Here is an 18043-nt window from a genome sequence, read left to right as displayed (position 1 = left end):
CTGAGCTATTTTTCTAGCCCCAAATATGACAGAACCTAAGCAGATAGAAAAGTATGGACCAGATGTATAAATACCATACGGTGCATGGTAAAACTACTGCACCAGATTACAAAGAGCCGTGTAGATTCGCTGATGTTCGATGTATGAAAGGACTATGAGAAGGCTGGGCATTTGGCAAGGGGTTAAGATGTTCGCATCCCACATCAGAGTGCCTGAACATAGCCTCTTGGTAACTGCAGCCGCTTGACGGCAGCGACGATGGCTTCCTTCGGCTCTGTGGGACCTGGATTGCGACTCTGCCCTTAGTGTCTGCCAGGCTCCAGCCCACAGCCGTCTCGGGCATTGGAGGAATAACTCAGCACAAAGGAACGCTCTTCTCTCATTCTGACTCTCTCTTCTATCTGTCTCAAAAAAGTTCATAGGAAATGCATATTAGTAAAGAAATATTAAAGATAAAATTATAAATGGCCATGTGTGAAAGTTTATTTCCCAAATTTTTATGAAATCAAAACAAAGTCATCTATGTTTCCTTAGATATGGACAAAGTGCACTGCTGCTCATGTCAGTGGAAGACTGGGAAGACAGGACAGTGCTAGTGACAAAAGCAAACAAACTAAAAAAACTTATGCAGCAGAAAAATCAAATTTGAGAGGCCAAACTCAAAGATACCTCTAAGAAAAACGGCCCCGGAGCACACCATAATGAGACCTTTCCTCACTGACAGCATGGAGCACTGTCCTGCAAATGCAGTTCCCATTTGTTTTAGGAAAGTCTGCTTTCAACCTTTTATTGGGAGCACCAAGCAACTGAATTCGTGTGCTGATTCAATATTTACCATTATTTACTTTTCTAAGTTTCTTCTCTAATCATTTACCAGGAAAGGGCTTCAAAAATCAACACCTCTCTCTGCCACCCAACCTTTTTTTTTTTTAACTGTTGCAGGAGCAGTATAAACAAGCTTAGGCATAAAATCAAAGAACAAGGAGCACATTTGCTGCAGGTCACATCAAGGCACTTGAGATTTCAGCACTCGACACCGAAGCTGAATCTTATGTTGCAATCTTGACAGAGTTAGAAAACAAACAAACAGTCCGGGGGCATGGAACAAACATAAACACAGACCGAATTTATACTGACTGGATAACTGGATTTGCTTTATGTGTAAAGCAAAAATGTATCAACCATAAAACTACTGTAAATGAAACATAGCCCTAATTAGAGCGGGAGGAAAGGAGGGCAGAAGAATACTATTACATTTTTGGAATTTTGTCTATGAATCTGTCAAAAAAACCCTAAAAATTTAAATAATAGAAACTTTCTAAAAAAAAATTTTTTTTTAAATTCCATACTGAAAGTCAACCATTCTTACTTGAAGAAAAAAGCCTGGTTTCACTCTACGTGAGAATAGCAAATCCATTTCAGATGGTATGAATAAAATGCCAGCATTCATTTTAAACTTTCAATTCTTGTCATCAAACAATAATGTAAACAGAAATGATTTAGATGCTTGATCAGAAAAATACAGATGTTCTTTCTTAGGAAATTCTTCTTTTCCAGGAAAGACTGGAACTATCATCCATTAAAAGCAAGCTGCCACTGAAGTTCCTTTTGCCTTGTTTTCCAGCCTCATGACTAAGCCCATGCTGAGTGCTAACAATCTGGCTGGATAACTCAACGTCTCACACTAAGAAATGGAGCCTGTTTTCATAAACTAGTAGAAAGCATGATTGGATATAAAATATCTCAGGAAACTCCCTACAATCCATTCAAGTTGAAGGTCATTAAAACATACAGAAACGTAAACACATTTTTCAAGAATTCCAAAGTGCACAATTAGAATGAAATACTACCAAAGTAAATTCATATCTCCTTTAGTTTTTAAAATTTTATTTTGGCAACTACAATTACGGATGAGAAAGAATAAGCGGAATCACAGAGAGGTGATGCGAACTAAGGCCTTTTTCTTTTTTCCAACTCCTGTTCCTCGGGAAGTGAACAGCATTTGTGTTAACAGGTATAAAGAACAATGTGCAACAAACCTAGGTATGTGGCAATATAAAAATAGAGATTGTCTCTGTCTTGAGGTTCATAGAACTTCAGGTAGATATCAGAGCACAGGTCATCTTCAGTGCAAAATACTTCCAAACCCTTTAAGACCAGAAAGAAAAGAATAAAATAAGTATTGCCATTCTTTCCAGGCAACCCTAACGTACATGCGTTAAAGCCCCTCAATCACTATGTTTTACCTCTAGGCCCTGTCTGTGTGTTTCCCATCTATATGTTTGATTCAGTGAGTTCTATCAGTATCAGCTGCGTTACAACTTCTTGACAACAGGTTACAGATTTCCGTAAACTCTGTAAAACCTCTTTCATGTTAAATGTTGTCCCTGATGACAGCTTTCATGGATTTATTATTTTGAGATTTAAAATTAGCTGGTTCTGTGGCTTTTCATTTAAGGGGATGTATAGTAACTGTGTAATGGAGACTGACATATCCAGATGTGAGGATACAATGCAGTATGCATCTCTACTTCCAGACAAAGATGGACTCCCAATGAAACTGTTTACTATATCTTGATAATAGGATGCTGGACTCTGCCACTGTCCATGCCTGCAATGATGGACATGACTGTGTGAAGAACTATACTGTACATGGGAACTCCGTAATGGAGGAGGGAATTGGGGCTGGTGTAAGGGAAATCCCAGGGCCTATGGAACTATATCATAAAACGATAATAATAAAAAGTAGTAAAAAAAAAAATTAGCTGATTCATGTCTTCACACCTCTTCTTCTGATACAGCTTTCCTACATAAATGACAATTATGTAAATGTTGAATAATTCATTCCATTTATAAATAACAGAATTTATGCTGATGTCAAAACAAAACACTTTGGACTCACACCTAACATAGGGACTGGTTCTAAGTGTGTAAGATAAACATCAAGTGAGGGCCCAAGATCACAGCAGGAATGGCAGGAAAGCAGTCCATGTAATTTAAACAGTCATTTTTTTTTTAAAGATTTACTTTTTTCAAGGCTATATTTACTTTGATTGGAAAGTCAGATCTACAGAGACAGAAAGATTTTCTGTCCATTGATTCACTCCCCAACTCTTGCCACAATGGCAAGAGTTGCACTGATTTGAAGCCAGGAACCTCCTCAGGGTCTCCCACGTGGGTGCAGGGTCCCAAGCCTTTAGGCCATCTTCAACTGCTTTCCCAGGCCACAAGCAGGGCACTGGATGGGAAGTGGAGCAGCCAAGACACAATCTAGCACCCATATGGGATCCCAGCAGATAAAAAGCAAAGAATTAAGCCACTAGGCTACTTGCTGGGCCCAAGATTTACTTATCTTTCACTGGAAAGACAGATTTAAAAAGGGAAGGAGAGAAAGAAAGATCTTCATCCACTGGTGTATTCCCCAGAGAGCTACACGGCCAGAGATGAGGCAATATGAAACCAGGAGCCAAGAGCCAGGAGCTTTTTTTGGATCTCCCACATGTGTATAGGGTCTCAAGGCTTTGGGCCATCCTCTACTGCTTTCCCAGGCCACAAGCAGGGAGCTGGATGGGAAGTGGAGCATCAGCGGCACGGACTGGAGCCTATATGGGATGCTGGCATTTGCAGGCAAATGATGAGCCAATTGAGTTATCGTGCTGACCCCTAAATAGTTACTTTATCTCTCTGTCCCAATGGACCCACAGGCAGAACTCAACTAACATAATCTGTGAATATATTACAGTTACACTGCCAATTAATGTAGTAGCTGCCACTCAATACCTGGTTCCCATGAGCGGATGGGGCAAGAAGCACTGGATTGGTTCTGCCTTTAATTACCGAAGCCCAGGAATGCCGACGTTCCAGCTATGAGAATCTCAACAGACTCATTGCACTCGGGGCCAAAACCCTTTTCAAAACAGAATGTCTCAAGGACAGGAGTTACTCTCCGTCAATTCCAAGTGTATCCAAAAGAAAAAGGAGCAAGAACCAGAGTCCATTTGCTTGCAATACAACATACTTGCCCTTTTCAGGAGCATCCTAGGAGTTTCCAAGTTCATAAAGTGCAGTTACAACGATCAGGCATAACCACCAACATGCAGACCCCAACCAGCAACTCACCAAGGGCATGAGGCCGTGCCTCCTTTTGTAAATGCGGCGCACGTCTTGAAGTGTTATCTGGACCACAGGTTTCTGTAAAAGGAGAAAAGCCATCTTAAATGTCAACACACTGACATAATCACAACTTGGTTTCTCATCACAGGGAGGAATCTGGTGTGGTGTAAGTGAACACCTGGAAAGGAAGTGAGGGAACAGGGCCCAACTGGCTCTGACATCCTGCTTTGGGATTTTTTTCACTAGCTTTGTTCCATTAGACAAGCCTTCCTATTTAAATGGTAATGCAGTCATCTTACTCTCGGGTTATGTAAAGATTGTTGAGTGCTAAAGAACAAAATCGGCAGTACAGATGAATTCTCATGAATGTTGGTGTCTACTCATAGATTAGTAAGTTGGTTAGCACTTTTTTTAGAATCCTTTTTCCACTTTAAAAAGTGTAGCTCTCAGTTATTATAAAACGTTGCTGCTCATACACACTAATGTGAACTGAAAATTTACGTTTACTTCCTTTTTTAGCTTGACCTTCTAGTAAATCTTTAGCTTCACTGATTTTGGCTGCGATACAAGGAGATCCTCCTTTGTCAGGGTGATTTAAGAGCATGACTCATTGATGTGTATCTCTTATTTTTCAGTTACTGGCAGCTGGGCTCACACCTGATATTAATACTGCTTCTTGTTTTGTCATTTTGGGTTCAAATCCACCTCTGCAATAGCCACCACTGAAGGCGGATATTGGTAGACTTTGAAAAACGTGTTTTACATGAGGCTCCATCTAGTTGATAGCTCGCAACAGATAACGACCTGCAGATCCTTCAGCAGCAACAGTCAGTCCAACTGCTACCACTGTAATGGCCATGGCTCGGCTCCCCTGCCTTCCCCTGCTTCACCAGGAGCGTGTACATCCCAGTCAACAGGCCACGGCCACCAACCAGATGTCCTTACCCAAAAGCTAGGACCCGCCAGCAGCAAGCAGGTGCACTTCTAGAATCCTCTTATGCCCTTTTATATTCCCTCTGAATAAAAAAGACTCGCAATAAAACCGTTAAATATAATCTTGACAATGGAATGTTGAACTTTTTATTATTGTCTATACCTACAATATCAGGATACACTTAACATAACGAGACTTGTAACAGTTTTTGAAGGATTATACTATCATAATAATATATGGGAAACAGTGGCGGGGTGGGGAAAGGCGGGGGTGGGGAGGGAAAATCCCAGAGCCTATGGAACTGTATTCTTAACAACTTTTTAAAGTATAAGAAAACATTTTCTGTAGTTAAGACCTCCAAATTAAGACTTGGCCTAACTCTATCATTTATCTCCTACATAATTTTAAGCAAGTAAAAATGTATTTATTTAAAAAATGTATGTGCTATAAAACAGGAATCTCTATTCTTTTTATTTCTTACTGAAGAATCAATTTTTTCTTATTTCTCTAGAGCTTTGAAAGGAGAAGGATAGACAAGACACTGGATTGGCTAAAAGGCACTGCTTCCACATTCTTTCTCAACAGGGTAAAGGATAAGCAGCCTGTGGAAGTCACACTGTGTATAATGGAAAATGTTGTGAGGACCCTGAGCCAGGCAAGCACACCTGCCCAGAGACCTGGGAAGGGCTAACTGCTTGTACTATGGCATATACTCACCAATTCTCCTAAAAGTTTTTTTTTTTTTTTTGGAACCAGGCATTAGTTACAGTAGTAGCCAAGGCAATTTATTACAAAACCAAATATGCCATACCAGCAAAGTGCAGCAGATCCACTGAAAAACTCGATGTGTGTACTGCACCACCTAGTGGGCAGAATTGTTACAGCACAACTTTCATTCAAAGGAGCAAGACATTTTAGAGCCAGCCTGGAGAATTTCCAGGGTGTAGCTTTCTGACAAAAAAAAAAAAGCACTCAAGGGCTTGAAGCTGCCCTGCCAAATGGCCTAGCTGCACTACCAGCGTTTGGATTTCTGTTCTTTCAAGGAACCACTTTAAAAAAGCGCCAGATCTAGATAAGTCTCAAGCCTTTACAAGAAATCTGAGTTTCTCTTTATTTTCTAGCCTAGTAAGTCCAAACTCATTATGAGAACTCCAAGCCTTTATTGGCAGCTCTGTGGCTGCCAGAATACTGTAGTCCAGTGCAAATACAGACGGCAGGTCCCCCTGCTTCCTCGGTAGCAGAGCCAGCAACATTTGTGCACTTATAAGCAAGTACTCAAGAAATATCTGCTTTATTTATTCAGAAATATCTGCTTATTTATTCAGTGTAGATCCTTTTCAGATGTATCTCTATCAGCCCTTTATGCAACGTCGGAGGGGTGGGATTTTCATAATACTGTGAGAAGGGTTCCTTGATTTTTTACCGACACAGGTAGGTAGGAGCCAGAACTTGGGCGACCGTGGCCCGGGACTATACGGAGGCCTCATAAAGCACAGATGCTGAAACGAAGACAAGGGATTTCAATCCTTGTCCAAACACAAGAACGCTGTGGCTGCGAAGGCCAGCTCCTGGGCAAGCTGCTCACGGATGGCAGTGGCTCTGTCCCTGGCGCCACCTTCTACGTACCGGGTACCCATTGAGAGGCTGAAAATACAGGTGTGTGTCTGTGATGCACACGTGGCCAGGATTGGTCACCAGGGGCGTCACCATTTCTGCTCTGCACTCCATGTGCAACTTTTCCGAAACATTCTGGAATCTGCAAATACATTTTTTTCAGAAAAATATCAAAAATGCATCCACTTGCTAGATTTATCTACAGTATAATTCTGTAGAACATTTGTCAAAATATTACACTCAATACAGGAAAAATGGCAGTAAGAATAGGTTGCTTATATCTAGGTTTTTTGATACAGTTATTAAACCCAGTAAGAAACAGATGTGATTATATATCAGAGAAGTAAAATAAACAAGTAAATAATACTAATAACCCTTCAGTTGAACTCTCATTCCTCCCCCAAATAAACTGATTTTGAAATCATTCTCACATTAACATAATATTCCATTTTGTGTCATGAAAACCTATTTTTATAGTCATAGGAGGAAGACACTTGACACAAGTGGCATTCATTTTACACTGTGCCCTTTAATTCTATGACCACATAATTACTATTATTTAAATGTCAGTTCCAAAGCACATTCTTCTGTGGATTGACTGCAGTAAAAGCAGTCAGATACATTGGTTTCCCTCTGTAGCACCATCCTTGCACCCTGGGATGGATCCCACTTCATCAGGCTAATGATCTCTCCACTGTCCACTCCACAAATTTTTTTAAAAAGATGTATTGTTTTCATTGGAAAGGCAGATATACAGAGAGGAGGAGAGACAGAGAGGAAGATCTTCATCCAATGATTCACTCCCCAAGTGAGTGCAATGGCCAGTGCTGCGCTGATCCAAACCAGGAGCCAGGAACTTCTTTCCGGGTCTCCCATGCGGGTGCAGGGTCTCAAGGCTTTGGGCCATCCTCAATGGCTTTCTCAGGCCACAAGCAGGGAACTGGATGCTGGATGGGAAGTGGAGCTGCAGGGATTAGAACCGGTGCCTATATGGGATCCCGGTGCTTGCAAGGTGAGGACTTTAACCGCTAGACCATGGCGCCAGGCCCAACTCCACAAATTATTTTATCAAAAACATTTCATTCTTTATTTGATTTGCTGAGAGAGAGAATAAGCAAATCACCAACATTAATTAATATCTGGGATTAAAACTAAATCTCCTTATAAGCAACAGGACCAAAGAAGGTACAGACTTGCCCTGGTAGTTAGATTTGAAAGCTGAGATTCTCAAAGCTCTCTCCCAAACCAGTGGAACCAAGGGATACATGGAACAGTCATGAAAAAAATGGGGGAGTCTGGTACATCTTTTGGTATAACATTGATTGACCTTTGGTCCTGAATCCAGACACAAAACCCCTAATCCATTGGAGCATCTTCTGTTCCACTGAGGCAGCAGGATAGGGACGGCTCCCTGGACAGTCACGATCAGAAGCTAGAAAGGGTCACTGCCACCCTAGCCACAGCGAAGAGGACCACAGGAGGAGACTGAGTCAATAACTGATCATGCCTGTGCGATGGAATCACCATAAGAACTCCTGACCCTGGCTGGTGGATCACAGTGCACCCAACTCCGCAGCAAGAGGCTCCTGCGTTTGGCCCCTCCAGGCCTCACCTCTGTGTACCTCTCCGTCTGGCTGTCACATGGATCAGTGAGCACTTCCTGCATCAATCACTGCCAATCAGAAACAAAAGCTACAGTCCCCAAAGCCATGACCCCAAAATGCCAGCGGCCCAAAGTCAGGATCTCTCAAGTTGAAATTTCTGAAAATAGTGATTCCCCAAAAACTAAAAGGTGAAAATGATGAAATCCACAAAACCGCCAATTCCCACTGGGAAAACCACCACACCGCAATTGTTTTTGCTATTTAGAAGGAGAAGAAAGCCAAATCCTAGGGAAAGGATTCATGCATTTCCTGTTTCTAAGTTAAATGGATATTTAGAAACCTGGTGAAGGATTTTCTGGATTGTTTCTGTGAGGATGTTTCCAGACGAGATACGGAAATGAATGTGAATGTACCTTCCAAACAGAACCATGCAGGGCTGCACGATGTGGCTAACACTGTTGAAAACCAGCTGGCTCAGGCCCGGCGCAATAGTGTAGTGGCTAAAGTCCTCACCTTGCACACCCAGGATCTCATGGGTGCTGGTTCTAATCCTGGGAGCCCCGCTTCCCATCCAGCTCCCTGCTTGTGACCTGGGAAAGCGGCCGAGGACAACCCAAAGCTTTGGGGCCCTGCACCTGCATGGGAGACCCGCAGGAGGCTCCTGGCTCCTGGCTTCAGATTGGCTCAGCTCCAGCTGTTGCAGCCACTTGGAGAGTAAGTCAGTGGACAGCCGCCCACCTGCCCTGCAGAACCCTGAAGCCGAGTGCCTGCTGGGCTCCCCAGCATGTCGGTGGACTTCGTTTCTGACTGGCTGGGGGACAGTGCTGAAATCAATCAGGAGACGATCCAGAGGCTCCTGGAGGAGAATGATCAGTTCATCCACTGTGTCGTGGAGTACCGGAACAAGGACCGAGCCCATGAGTGCGTCCAGTACCAGCATGTGTTACGTAGAAATCTCCTTTATCTGGCTACCATTGCAGTGGACCTTCCAGCACAGTTATCTTGATGATGGTAAATTCTGCTTTACAATAGTGGAAGAGACTCACTCTATGTATTTCTCTGTGGTCTCTCCCACCTCTGGTGATCATGTCTAATATTCACTTTCCTGGTTTTATTTAATTTGCTTTTTGTCTAACTTCTGCATGAATCTTAAATACTCAATGCAGTATTCTTATTTATGGCTTAAAAAACCAATAGCTTTTTAAAGAATTTAGGGGCGTTCATATGTCTGCAATGATAAAATCAATTTTAAATCTCTCGAGTGATCACTATAATATAAAGTGATACATCTAAAATAATTCAGAGTAGATAAGACAGATTAGTGGAAAATACTGCAAAAACAACAAAAAAAAGAAAGAAAAGAAAAATACTGCAAGGCAGGAAAGGAAGCAGAGAGAAACAGAGAGATGCTAAAAACAAAGACTGTGAGATTAAAAACAGCTAAAAATTGTTAAAATAATGTCAAAATATCAAAAAGTATGATCTCAATTTAATAAAATAAAACAAACATTTCAATTAGCAGAAATTTGTCAGAACACACAAAAGGCAATGTTCAATTATACATCTAAAGTGTGTGTGTGTGTGTTTAATGAAGAAATACATTGGTTAAAAGTAACAGGATAGAAACATACACCATGCAATCACCACACATGAGAAAACAGCTGTGACAGGGGGTCCTGGATTGGGCCTGCCTGGGGTCATCTTGACCCCGTGTGCCTGGCAGGTGAGCAGGTGATGCCAGGTGGCCCTGCACAGGGCCCTCTTGCCTCCACCTACTCAGCAATGGCAGAGGCGGCCTTGGATCAGGTGGCATGCCTGTAGGGTATGGCACAAGCGAGGCCGGGTGAGGACCTGAGGGTTCATGTCCAGGTGAGTAATGACTGCTGAGGGACCTCCATGAACATAGCCACTGTACTTGCAGGTAGGTGAGGGTGCTGAGACGGAGCAGTTTAGAGGAGGTAATGGGGAGACCTTTAAGGGTCAGACTGAAGAACCAGCACACATGCGAGACCTGAGCTGAGGTGGTTAGCACTGACTATAACTGAATACCACTCGCTAGCATACAACTGAATATAGGGCTGGGAGTCTGCCTGGCAGGACTTGAACACAATACTCACCAATTAGAGTTGGAGCAGGGAGTGGGTAATATTGGGCTGGGCTGTAACACTGGCTGGTACACAAGAGAATCAGGTCTGGAGGGCAGAATGTCATGGGGGGAAGTGAGCTCACTGCTGTGCAACTGCAATCTCTGCTTGCACACACAATATCTGTGGCTGGGAACAGGCCTGGTTAGGGAGTTAGGGGGACACCCTGGCTGAGTTGGGGTTCCCACAGGTGAGTAAGAAAGCCGGAATGGGAGCAGTGGGCTGGGCTGGATATGGCTGCAGTCTTCCTTGGCATGGATGTGGACTGGGTCTGAGGAGCGGCAGACTGGGCTTGACTCCAGCACCCACTGTTACTCATGAAATCAGGGTGGGTGTAGAACTGGCTGGGCTATGTCTTGGCTCCCATTGAATCACATGAGATCTGTGTCTGGGAGTGGACCAGATGTGGCTGGATTGTAACACCCAACAGTAAAAACTGGAAAGGGTGTTGGCTGGTTGAACAAGGGTGCCATTCTTACTAGGACAAGAGGTGGACAAAGTCAACCTTGGCCAAGGACTCACCGATTTGCATGAGATCTGCCACTGCGAAAAGTGACAGAGGAGCTTGGAAAACTCCTTTGTCAGGATGCAGTCCCTGCAGGTGAGCGCAAGAACCAAGGCAAGGAGTAGCCAAGATCATGCCAGGTTATAGTACCTGCCAGCAAATATGTGGGTCAGGTATAGGGGTGGGCCAGGCTGGGCTAGTTCATAATACCAGATAGGGTGCAGGACAAGTCAGGTCAGGTCAGACCACAACACCAGCCAGTCCACATTAGGGCCAGGATGGAGGGCTTGCTGGACTGGACTGGGCTGAAGCACCCAACAGCAGGAGCTGGAACTGGCTGAAGCACCTGCTGGTAGATGTCAAGGTGAGGCAAGCTATGCCAGTGTGAACACAATGGGTGCTGGTTCCATGAGCTCCGGGGGTAATGGGACCAGCAGGGCCCAGGTCACCTGGCCCATGTCCTTGGACCTGCCTGCATGGTGGTTGCTAGGTCCGTGAGCCCAGAGGCAGGGGGTGTGGTAGGGCCCAGGCTGCCTGGCAACAGGTCCTTGGGCCTGCCTGTGCGGTGGGTGCTAGGTCCATGAACCCTGGGGACGGAGGTGGGTGGGAGGTGGTTCACTGGGGCCTGGATTGCCTTGCCTGGGTCCTTGGCAATTTTAACATCATTATCTTAGTAATTTATACAACAAGTGTCCAATCAAAGGTACCCAAATCACATTTATACACACATTATTCAACAACTACAGAGCACACATTCTCCTCAAAAGTCTATGGAATGTTCACCCAGACCATGAAACTAATGCAAATGAATAACAGAAGGCTGAAGCATACAGAATATATTCTCTGGTTAGATAGATAGTACTAAAAATCAGAAATTAGTACAAAAATAAATTTTCTATAAAGTCCCCAAATATATAGAAGTCAAACAACATATTTCAAAATAACCTATGAGTCTAAAAAGAGACAAAGGAAACTACAAGCTATTTTAACATAAATGCAGTGGGGATATAATGTTAAAATGTGTGGGATGCTGTTGGAGCAGTATTTACAGGATAATTATACATTTAAGCACTTCTATTGCAAAAGAAGGCTTAAAATCGGTAATCCAAGTTTTGTCCGTAGGAAGCTTGAAATGAAACAAACCACACCAAAAGTAAAATGAAGAGAGCGAATCATAAAACTGAAAATCAACTTTAAAGTAGAAAAATGGAGAAATATGAAAAGTATAAAAAGTTGATTCTTTGGAAAGCTAATAAAATTGGTGTCACCTGGCAGTATTTGAAAACTTTTCCCCAAATTTTTCAGTGTAGCATTTTAGAGACTGGATAAATTGATACTTCATAGTGAACCACTTTTTAGGCAACTGCCATGCTGAAGCCAGCACTGAAGCATAAACTGCTGCTTAGGAAACAGTTTCTAAGTAGGTCAAAAGCAGGTAATTCTTCTGATTACTATTGCTTTTCCTTTCTAAAATAGAAATTATTCTCCCTTTGACAATCCAGTTACCTAATCTATCCTGCCTACTAAAAAAAAAAAAAAAAAGAAAGAATGTTAATGCTATTTAGCGAAACAGAGAAAGCACCTTACATAAGCTCAAATTCTCATTCCAAACCAGATGGAGTGGAAGTTTTTGTAACACTGTAAAATGTGGGGAAAAGGTCAGGATCACTTTGATTCCCAAATCTCCCAGGCAGTAATAGAATATTACAAACTAATCTCATTTATAAACATAGACTTCTAGCAAAAGCCTGGCATAAAGCAATACAGAAATGAATGAATTTATTCAACCAATACTTTCTACTTCGTCCTAAGTGTGAGTGAGCACAGATCCAAATCCAAACTAAAAATGCAAGTGAGGAAACACTACCGAAATCTCATAGATAATATTTTACACATATAGAAACAGAAGTGCAAAGTTAACGGAATTGATCATAGAGTTCAGGAAGGTTTTTGAAAAAAAAAAATAAATACACAAAAATCTGCTAGATTCACTTTATTAACAAACAGAAAATGAAAAAATTAGTAGCAGGCCACTTTAGAAAACCATCAAAAATGTGAAGTAGGAAATTAACATCAGACAGGAAAGACCTTCATGAAGACATTAAAGAAGACCTGAAGAATAGAGAAGGCTGTAAACCTTCCGACATCATAACCTCAGCATTAATGGAAATTGCTAAACTGATTCTAAATGTATATGGAAGGGCCTAAGACCAGAAATAGTAAGGATGGAAGTTTAAAAGGTAAAAGCATTAGAGTACTGTATACCAGGTATCAATAATTATGGAACTATAGAAATTAATAAGTTGCCATCAAAGAAAAAGAGACAAATGCCAATATCTATACCATATAAGGGAATCTACCTAATACAAGGTAAAAACAAGTAAACTTTTTTTCCTAAAAAGACAAGAAAATCAGTGAAATAAACAGTTAAGGATGTCCTCTCTGCATCCCTGCTGGTGAGCACAGGGACACAGTTATCATTTACAGTAAATTTAGAGGCAAGAGAATGCATGCTACAATAGAAACTGTATGCAATGCAAATGATCAGAGCATGGGATTCAAAAGGGACCAGAAATTTAAACAGTCAACAAGAGCTTGCACACAAGAGACTGTGTGTGTGATGGGGTGTTTACACTTCATCCTCAAGAAGAGGGGAGAACTGGATGCAGGGAGATGAACCAACAGCTGGCATAGCGTTCCGGGTGGGAGGTGACGGTGCTGAGCGGAAAAATAACATGGTACAAGACAGAAGCTGAAAGACTAGAGACCTTAGAGACATCAGTCAAGGGGTCTGAATGACGGATGGCGCAATGAGAAGAGCTGAGGCAGCTCAGGAGATCTCTCCTGCACTAAGGCTGGCACCTTCTCCAAGACAAGCAAGACGGGAATGAGAAAAATAGGAGAGCATCACTTAGGACACAAGGAAGCACACAGATGAGGATGTCCTCCATTTTTGTACTTAGGAAACAAAACCATTAACAACGTACCTGTTCTTATCAAATGACGTCCTGGCCAAACGCGACTGCAAGATAGCTGTAATCTATTAAAACAGAAGTGTTTAAAAAGCGCAGATATAAGCATTTAGGAGTAAACTGTCTATACAAGTGAATATACAGCCAAAGATACAAATCATTAGAGGGACTCTTACCATAGCAGTCTGGTCACCCAGTTTATCAAGGCAGGACGCTCTGTGAAGCTACAATATCACAAAGACAAAGAAACTGAATTTTTCCCCCACAGGTTAAGCATTTCTTTAGAAGTCATGAAAAACAACTATTTTGCCACTCAGAAAGGGTCAAAACTACTTTTGATATATCTACTGTTTCTTGTTCTAATTTTTCAAACTCAACACACTCAAGTAAATCTGCTACACATTTAGAAAAAAAGAACATGGTTTAAACTACTTTTTTTTTCGTTAGAAAATTTGCTCTGAATTCCCTGCCTTAATTGGTGTCTGCTACGTCAGGGGCTTACCTGAAGCAACGTCTCCACAACATCTTCTACTTTTCCTGAATTGGATAATTCAAAGACATATTCCATTTTGCCCTAACAACAAGAGGAAGATATCAGAACAAAGGAAGGGAAGAGGCTTGTGGAACCACATTACTCCAGGAAAATTAGTGGGGCACCTGCTGAATCCTGTACTCTTCTGCCTCGTGTGCCCTCTCCTGGGAAGCCAGCGTTCTAGAGAGCATGTCTACAAAATTTTCTACTAAATTCAATTTTTGCTTCCTTTTTGTTAGGTTCAGTTTGCTGTCCTTCTAATTCCTTAGGTACAGAGTTGGGTTTTTTTTTTTTAAAGAAGTGTTCATGAACTTCCCTTTTGTTGCTGCTTTTGCTGCATCCAACAGGGTTTGGGGGATGTTGTACTTTCCATTTTTTTTTATGAAGTTTACATGATTGATTAGGGTGGGAAGGGTCCAGGATTAGGGGGAAATAGGTGAGGCCACTACTTCCACACCTTCCTGATGTAGCCCATACTTTCCATTTGTTTCACAACACTTTGTAACTGTTCCGTCAATTTGTTTGAACCATTAGCTGCAAGTGCATTTAGTTCTCACATATTTGTGAATTTTTCTTTTTCCCTTATGCTATTATTTATACTTCAGTGAGGTCGGAAATCTAGGATTTTGATTTTGAAATTTCTTGAGGCTTGTTTTGTGCTCTCACATGCTCTCCTTGGAGAATGGTGCACATTTTTCAGAACACAGGTCCCCCTGCTGCAGGAGGGACACAAGGTCCTGTGGATGTCCCGTCGGCCCACTGGGTCTCCAGCAGCCCCGCACTGACTGCAGCCACTTTGCCATCATCAACATCCCCTTGGAGAGTTGAAGGGCCATGAGCACTGCAAACACACCTGGAAACTGGACAGAACCCATGAGAAACTTCATCCCTAACACCTCAGGGAGTCTGGCAATCCGGCGACACCTGCTGGTTTCCTTGCTCTGTGCCTTATATGAACATCTCCTCCCACACCTGGTGCCATTGACTGGCTTTCTGCCTGACAGCTGGCACATCCATTTCAAAAAGTAATTTTGTCTGCTTGTCTTTGAACTACAGCACATGTCTTGTAACTTCACACAGGGCTGGGCGTTTGTGCCATCAGCTCTCCTAGGTCTGGACTTCTCAGACACTTAGGCTCATGAGTCTATCCCTTACAATGATAAAGCATTCTCTCGGCCTTCTCATACACACACACACACACACACACACACACACACACACACACACACACACGCACCTATGCATATGTGTCTATATACCTATCCAGTGGGAATTTTTAAAGTTCCCACTGGGACTTAAGTGTACTGCACTTTTTCAATGAAATTTTTAAAAGATCCCTGGCATGTGTATAACTTTTTAGTTCTATTTCCCTGGAAGAAAGATTAATACATATAAGAGGATGCTTCATAAAGTTTGTGAAAAACAGAATGAAAAATTAATCTCATTTTGGCTTAAAAGAATTGAAATCCATGTAGCTTTCTTCACATTAAGCACTGGAGCCATAAACTTTCTAAAAAACCCTAGTATTTATAACTTTCATGGCCTACAGTTCAGGCCACTCTCAACAGAGGCAGTAGAGGCAGAGCACTCTAGCCAGTGGTTCCCAACTTGGTGGACAGGGTGTCCCACACTGCCCTAGCTGCTTCTGTGTCTGTGTGGAGCTGCTGTTACAACAGCAGGACAGCAGGGGGAGCAGTGTAACAGAGGCCCTCAAGGTTGGACAAAAGTCCTGTCAAAACTTCTGCTAGTTGTTTTTTCACTGTATATAACTAAAGTTAAAACATATGGAAATAAAGCACACATTGACTAAATGGAGGATCTATGCTTACTGGAAAACCAGATAATGTATGGAAGTCTACTCATAATTTCTATTCAATTAAGAATAGAGAATTATTGCTAAATTCTCAGATAAAGGCATTTTTATAACTTAATATTTATAACTTTAATATTCTTAAAAACACATTTTAATAAAGTATTGTCAGATAAAATCACAGTAATTATCAGTAAGTAATCTTAGACACGCTGTGACTTCTATTTTTTTTTCATGACAGTTCCTTATGTTCAGAGATTTCCCTTTTCACCATCCTTAATTCTCCTCCCCTCCACTGTATTTCAATTTCTGTTGCTTTTTTTTTTTTTAGGTTTGAAATCATTTTATCTTATATTTAGGCAAAAAATGTGATATCTGACCTTTTGGGATTGGCTCATTTCCCTTCCCATAATAGTCTCCAGGTCTCCAGTTGGGCCCATTTGGCCACAAAGAAAAGCATTTTTTAATAGCTGAGTAGTATTCCATAGAGTAGATGAACCATAGTTTCTTTATCCAGTCTTCTGATGATGGACATTTTGGTTTTCTCCAAGTTTTTGTGATTATTGATTGTGCTGCTAAACTTCCAGGATTTCAATTTCTAACCTAATCATTTAACTTTTTCCTATCAAGTACATTTTTTCTAACTCACAAAGTTTATTGAATTCTCTTAAGACTATAACATCTATGGTTGTCTTCAATCTTGTTAAAACACATAGGTAATAAGCTTTTAATGTCCATTATTATTATTATAAAAGATGTTAATAGGTTCACAATTACTCAAAATTACAAGATAAAATTGTTGGGAGTGGGGATAATGTGATGGCTCAGTTGGCTAATCCTTAGCCTGTAAGCACAGCACTCCATATGGGCTCTGGTTTGTGTACCAGCTGCTGCACTTGCCATCCAGCTCCCAGCTGATAGCCTGAGACAGCAGCAGAAGATGCCCCAAAGCCTTGCCAACCTGAACCTGTGTGGGAGAACCAGAAGAGGCTCCTGGCTCCTTGTTTTGGATCGGCTCAGCTCTGGCCATTGTGGCCACTTGGGGAGAATGCCAGCAGATGGAAGCCCTTTCTCTTTGTCTCCCTTCTCTCTGGTAATCTCCCTTTTGATATTATAAAGATAAATAAATCTAAGAAAATTGCTGGGAACACATGAAAAACTTACTTACCCTTTCTATTTTATATGGTGCAACAATGTTATGTTCTTTAATGAAGTATACCTGAAACGGATAAACCAATACTTACAAAAATTATTGCCAAAATTTTTAATTGTAAAGAGTAAACTATAAATTAGGATATTACAAACTGAATATTTTTTTTTAATGTTGCATTACTACAGTTCAGATTCAGTTGAGATTCTTTCCTCGCAAGCATCTACAAAGCATAGAGTCCAGCATCTTATTGTCCAGATAAGTTCAGCAGTTTCTTGGGGAGACAGTCTCTGGTCTGAAGGTAGAGCCAACAGAGTATCATCCCAATCAATTAAAAACCCCGACATTACATCAGTAACAATTTGTAACGTAATGGAATTAGTTGACATGGTATTGTATAACCAGCATGTTAAAAGAGAGAGAGAGAGAGAGAGAGAGAGAGAGAGAGAGAGAAAGGGTGCAAGTTCTGAACGATATCCTATGACTTCTACATTGACATTACAATTATTAGTTTATATACAATTGGGTTCTATACACCTTAAAATGGCTATAGATTACTACTCAGTTGTCTCATGTCTATTTTAATTTTAGTAGTTAGCAGTTCATAGCGTTGAAGCACGATTTACAAACTGAATATTTTAAATCATTGTTACATAAACCGTATT

The 18043-nt window shown here is 41.5% G+C and overlaps 1 protein-coding gene and 1 pseudogene across 1 annotated transcript in view; both read right to left on the bottom strand.

The window, feature by feature from the left end:
- Nucleotides 1-18043, bottom strand: part of NSMAF (neutral sphingomyelinase activation associated factor) — a 64283-nt gene that overhangs the window by 16923 nt on the left and 29317 nt on the right. Inside the window, exons 6-12 of the mRNA XM_040972534.1 lie at nt 17397-17447; nt 14389-14460; nt 14063-14110; nt 13902-13954; nt 6674-6803; nt 4120-4191; nt 2040-2148 (exon numbers count right to left, since the gene is read on the bottom strand). Of these exons, the coding sequence (XP_040828468.1) occupies nt 2040-2148; nt 4120-4191; nt 6674-6803; nt 13902-13954; nt 14063-14110; nt 14389-14460; nt 17397-17447 (535 nt within the window). The remainder of the gene's footprint in view (nt 1-2039; nt 2149-4119; nt 4192-6673; nt 6804-13901; nt 13955-14062; nt 14111-14388; nt 14461-17396; nt 17448-18043) is intronic.
- On the bottom strand, nt 4293-5196 carry LOC121151260 (annotated as a pseudogene).

Source organism: Ochotona curzoniae, unplaced genomic scaffold, assembly GCF_017591425.1.
Source record: "Ochotona curzoniae isolate NIBS_2020 unplaced genomic scaffold, NIBS_Ocur_1.0 contig_2318, whole genome shotgun sequence".
NCBI lineage: Eukaryota > Metazoa > Chordata > Mammalia > Lagomorpha > Ochotonidae > Ochotona > Ochotona curzoniae.
The sequence above is the reverse complement of the archived record's forward strand: the minus strand, read 5'-3'. Positions and strand labels throughout refer to the sequence as shown.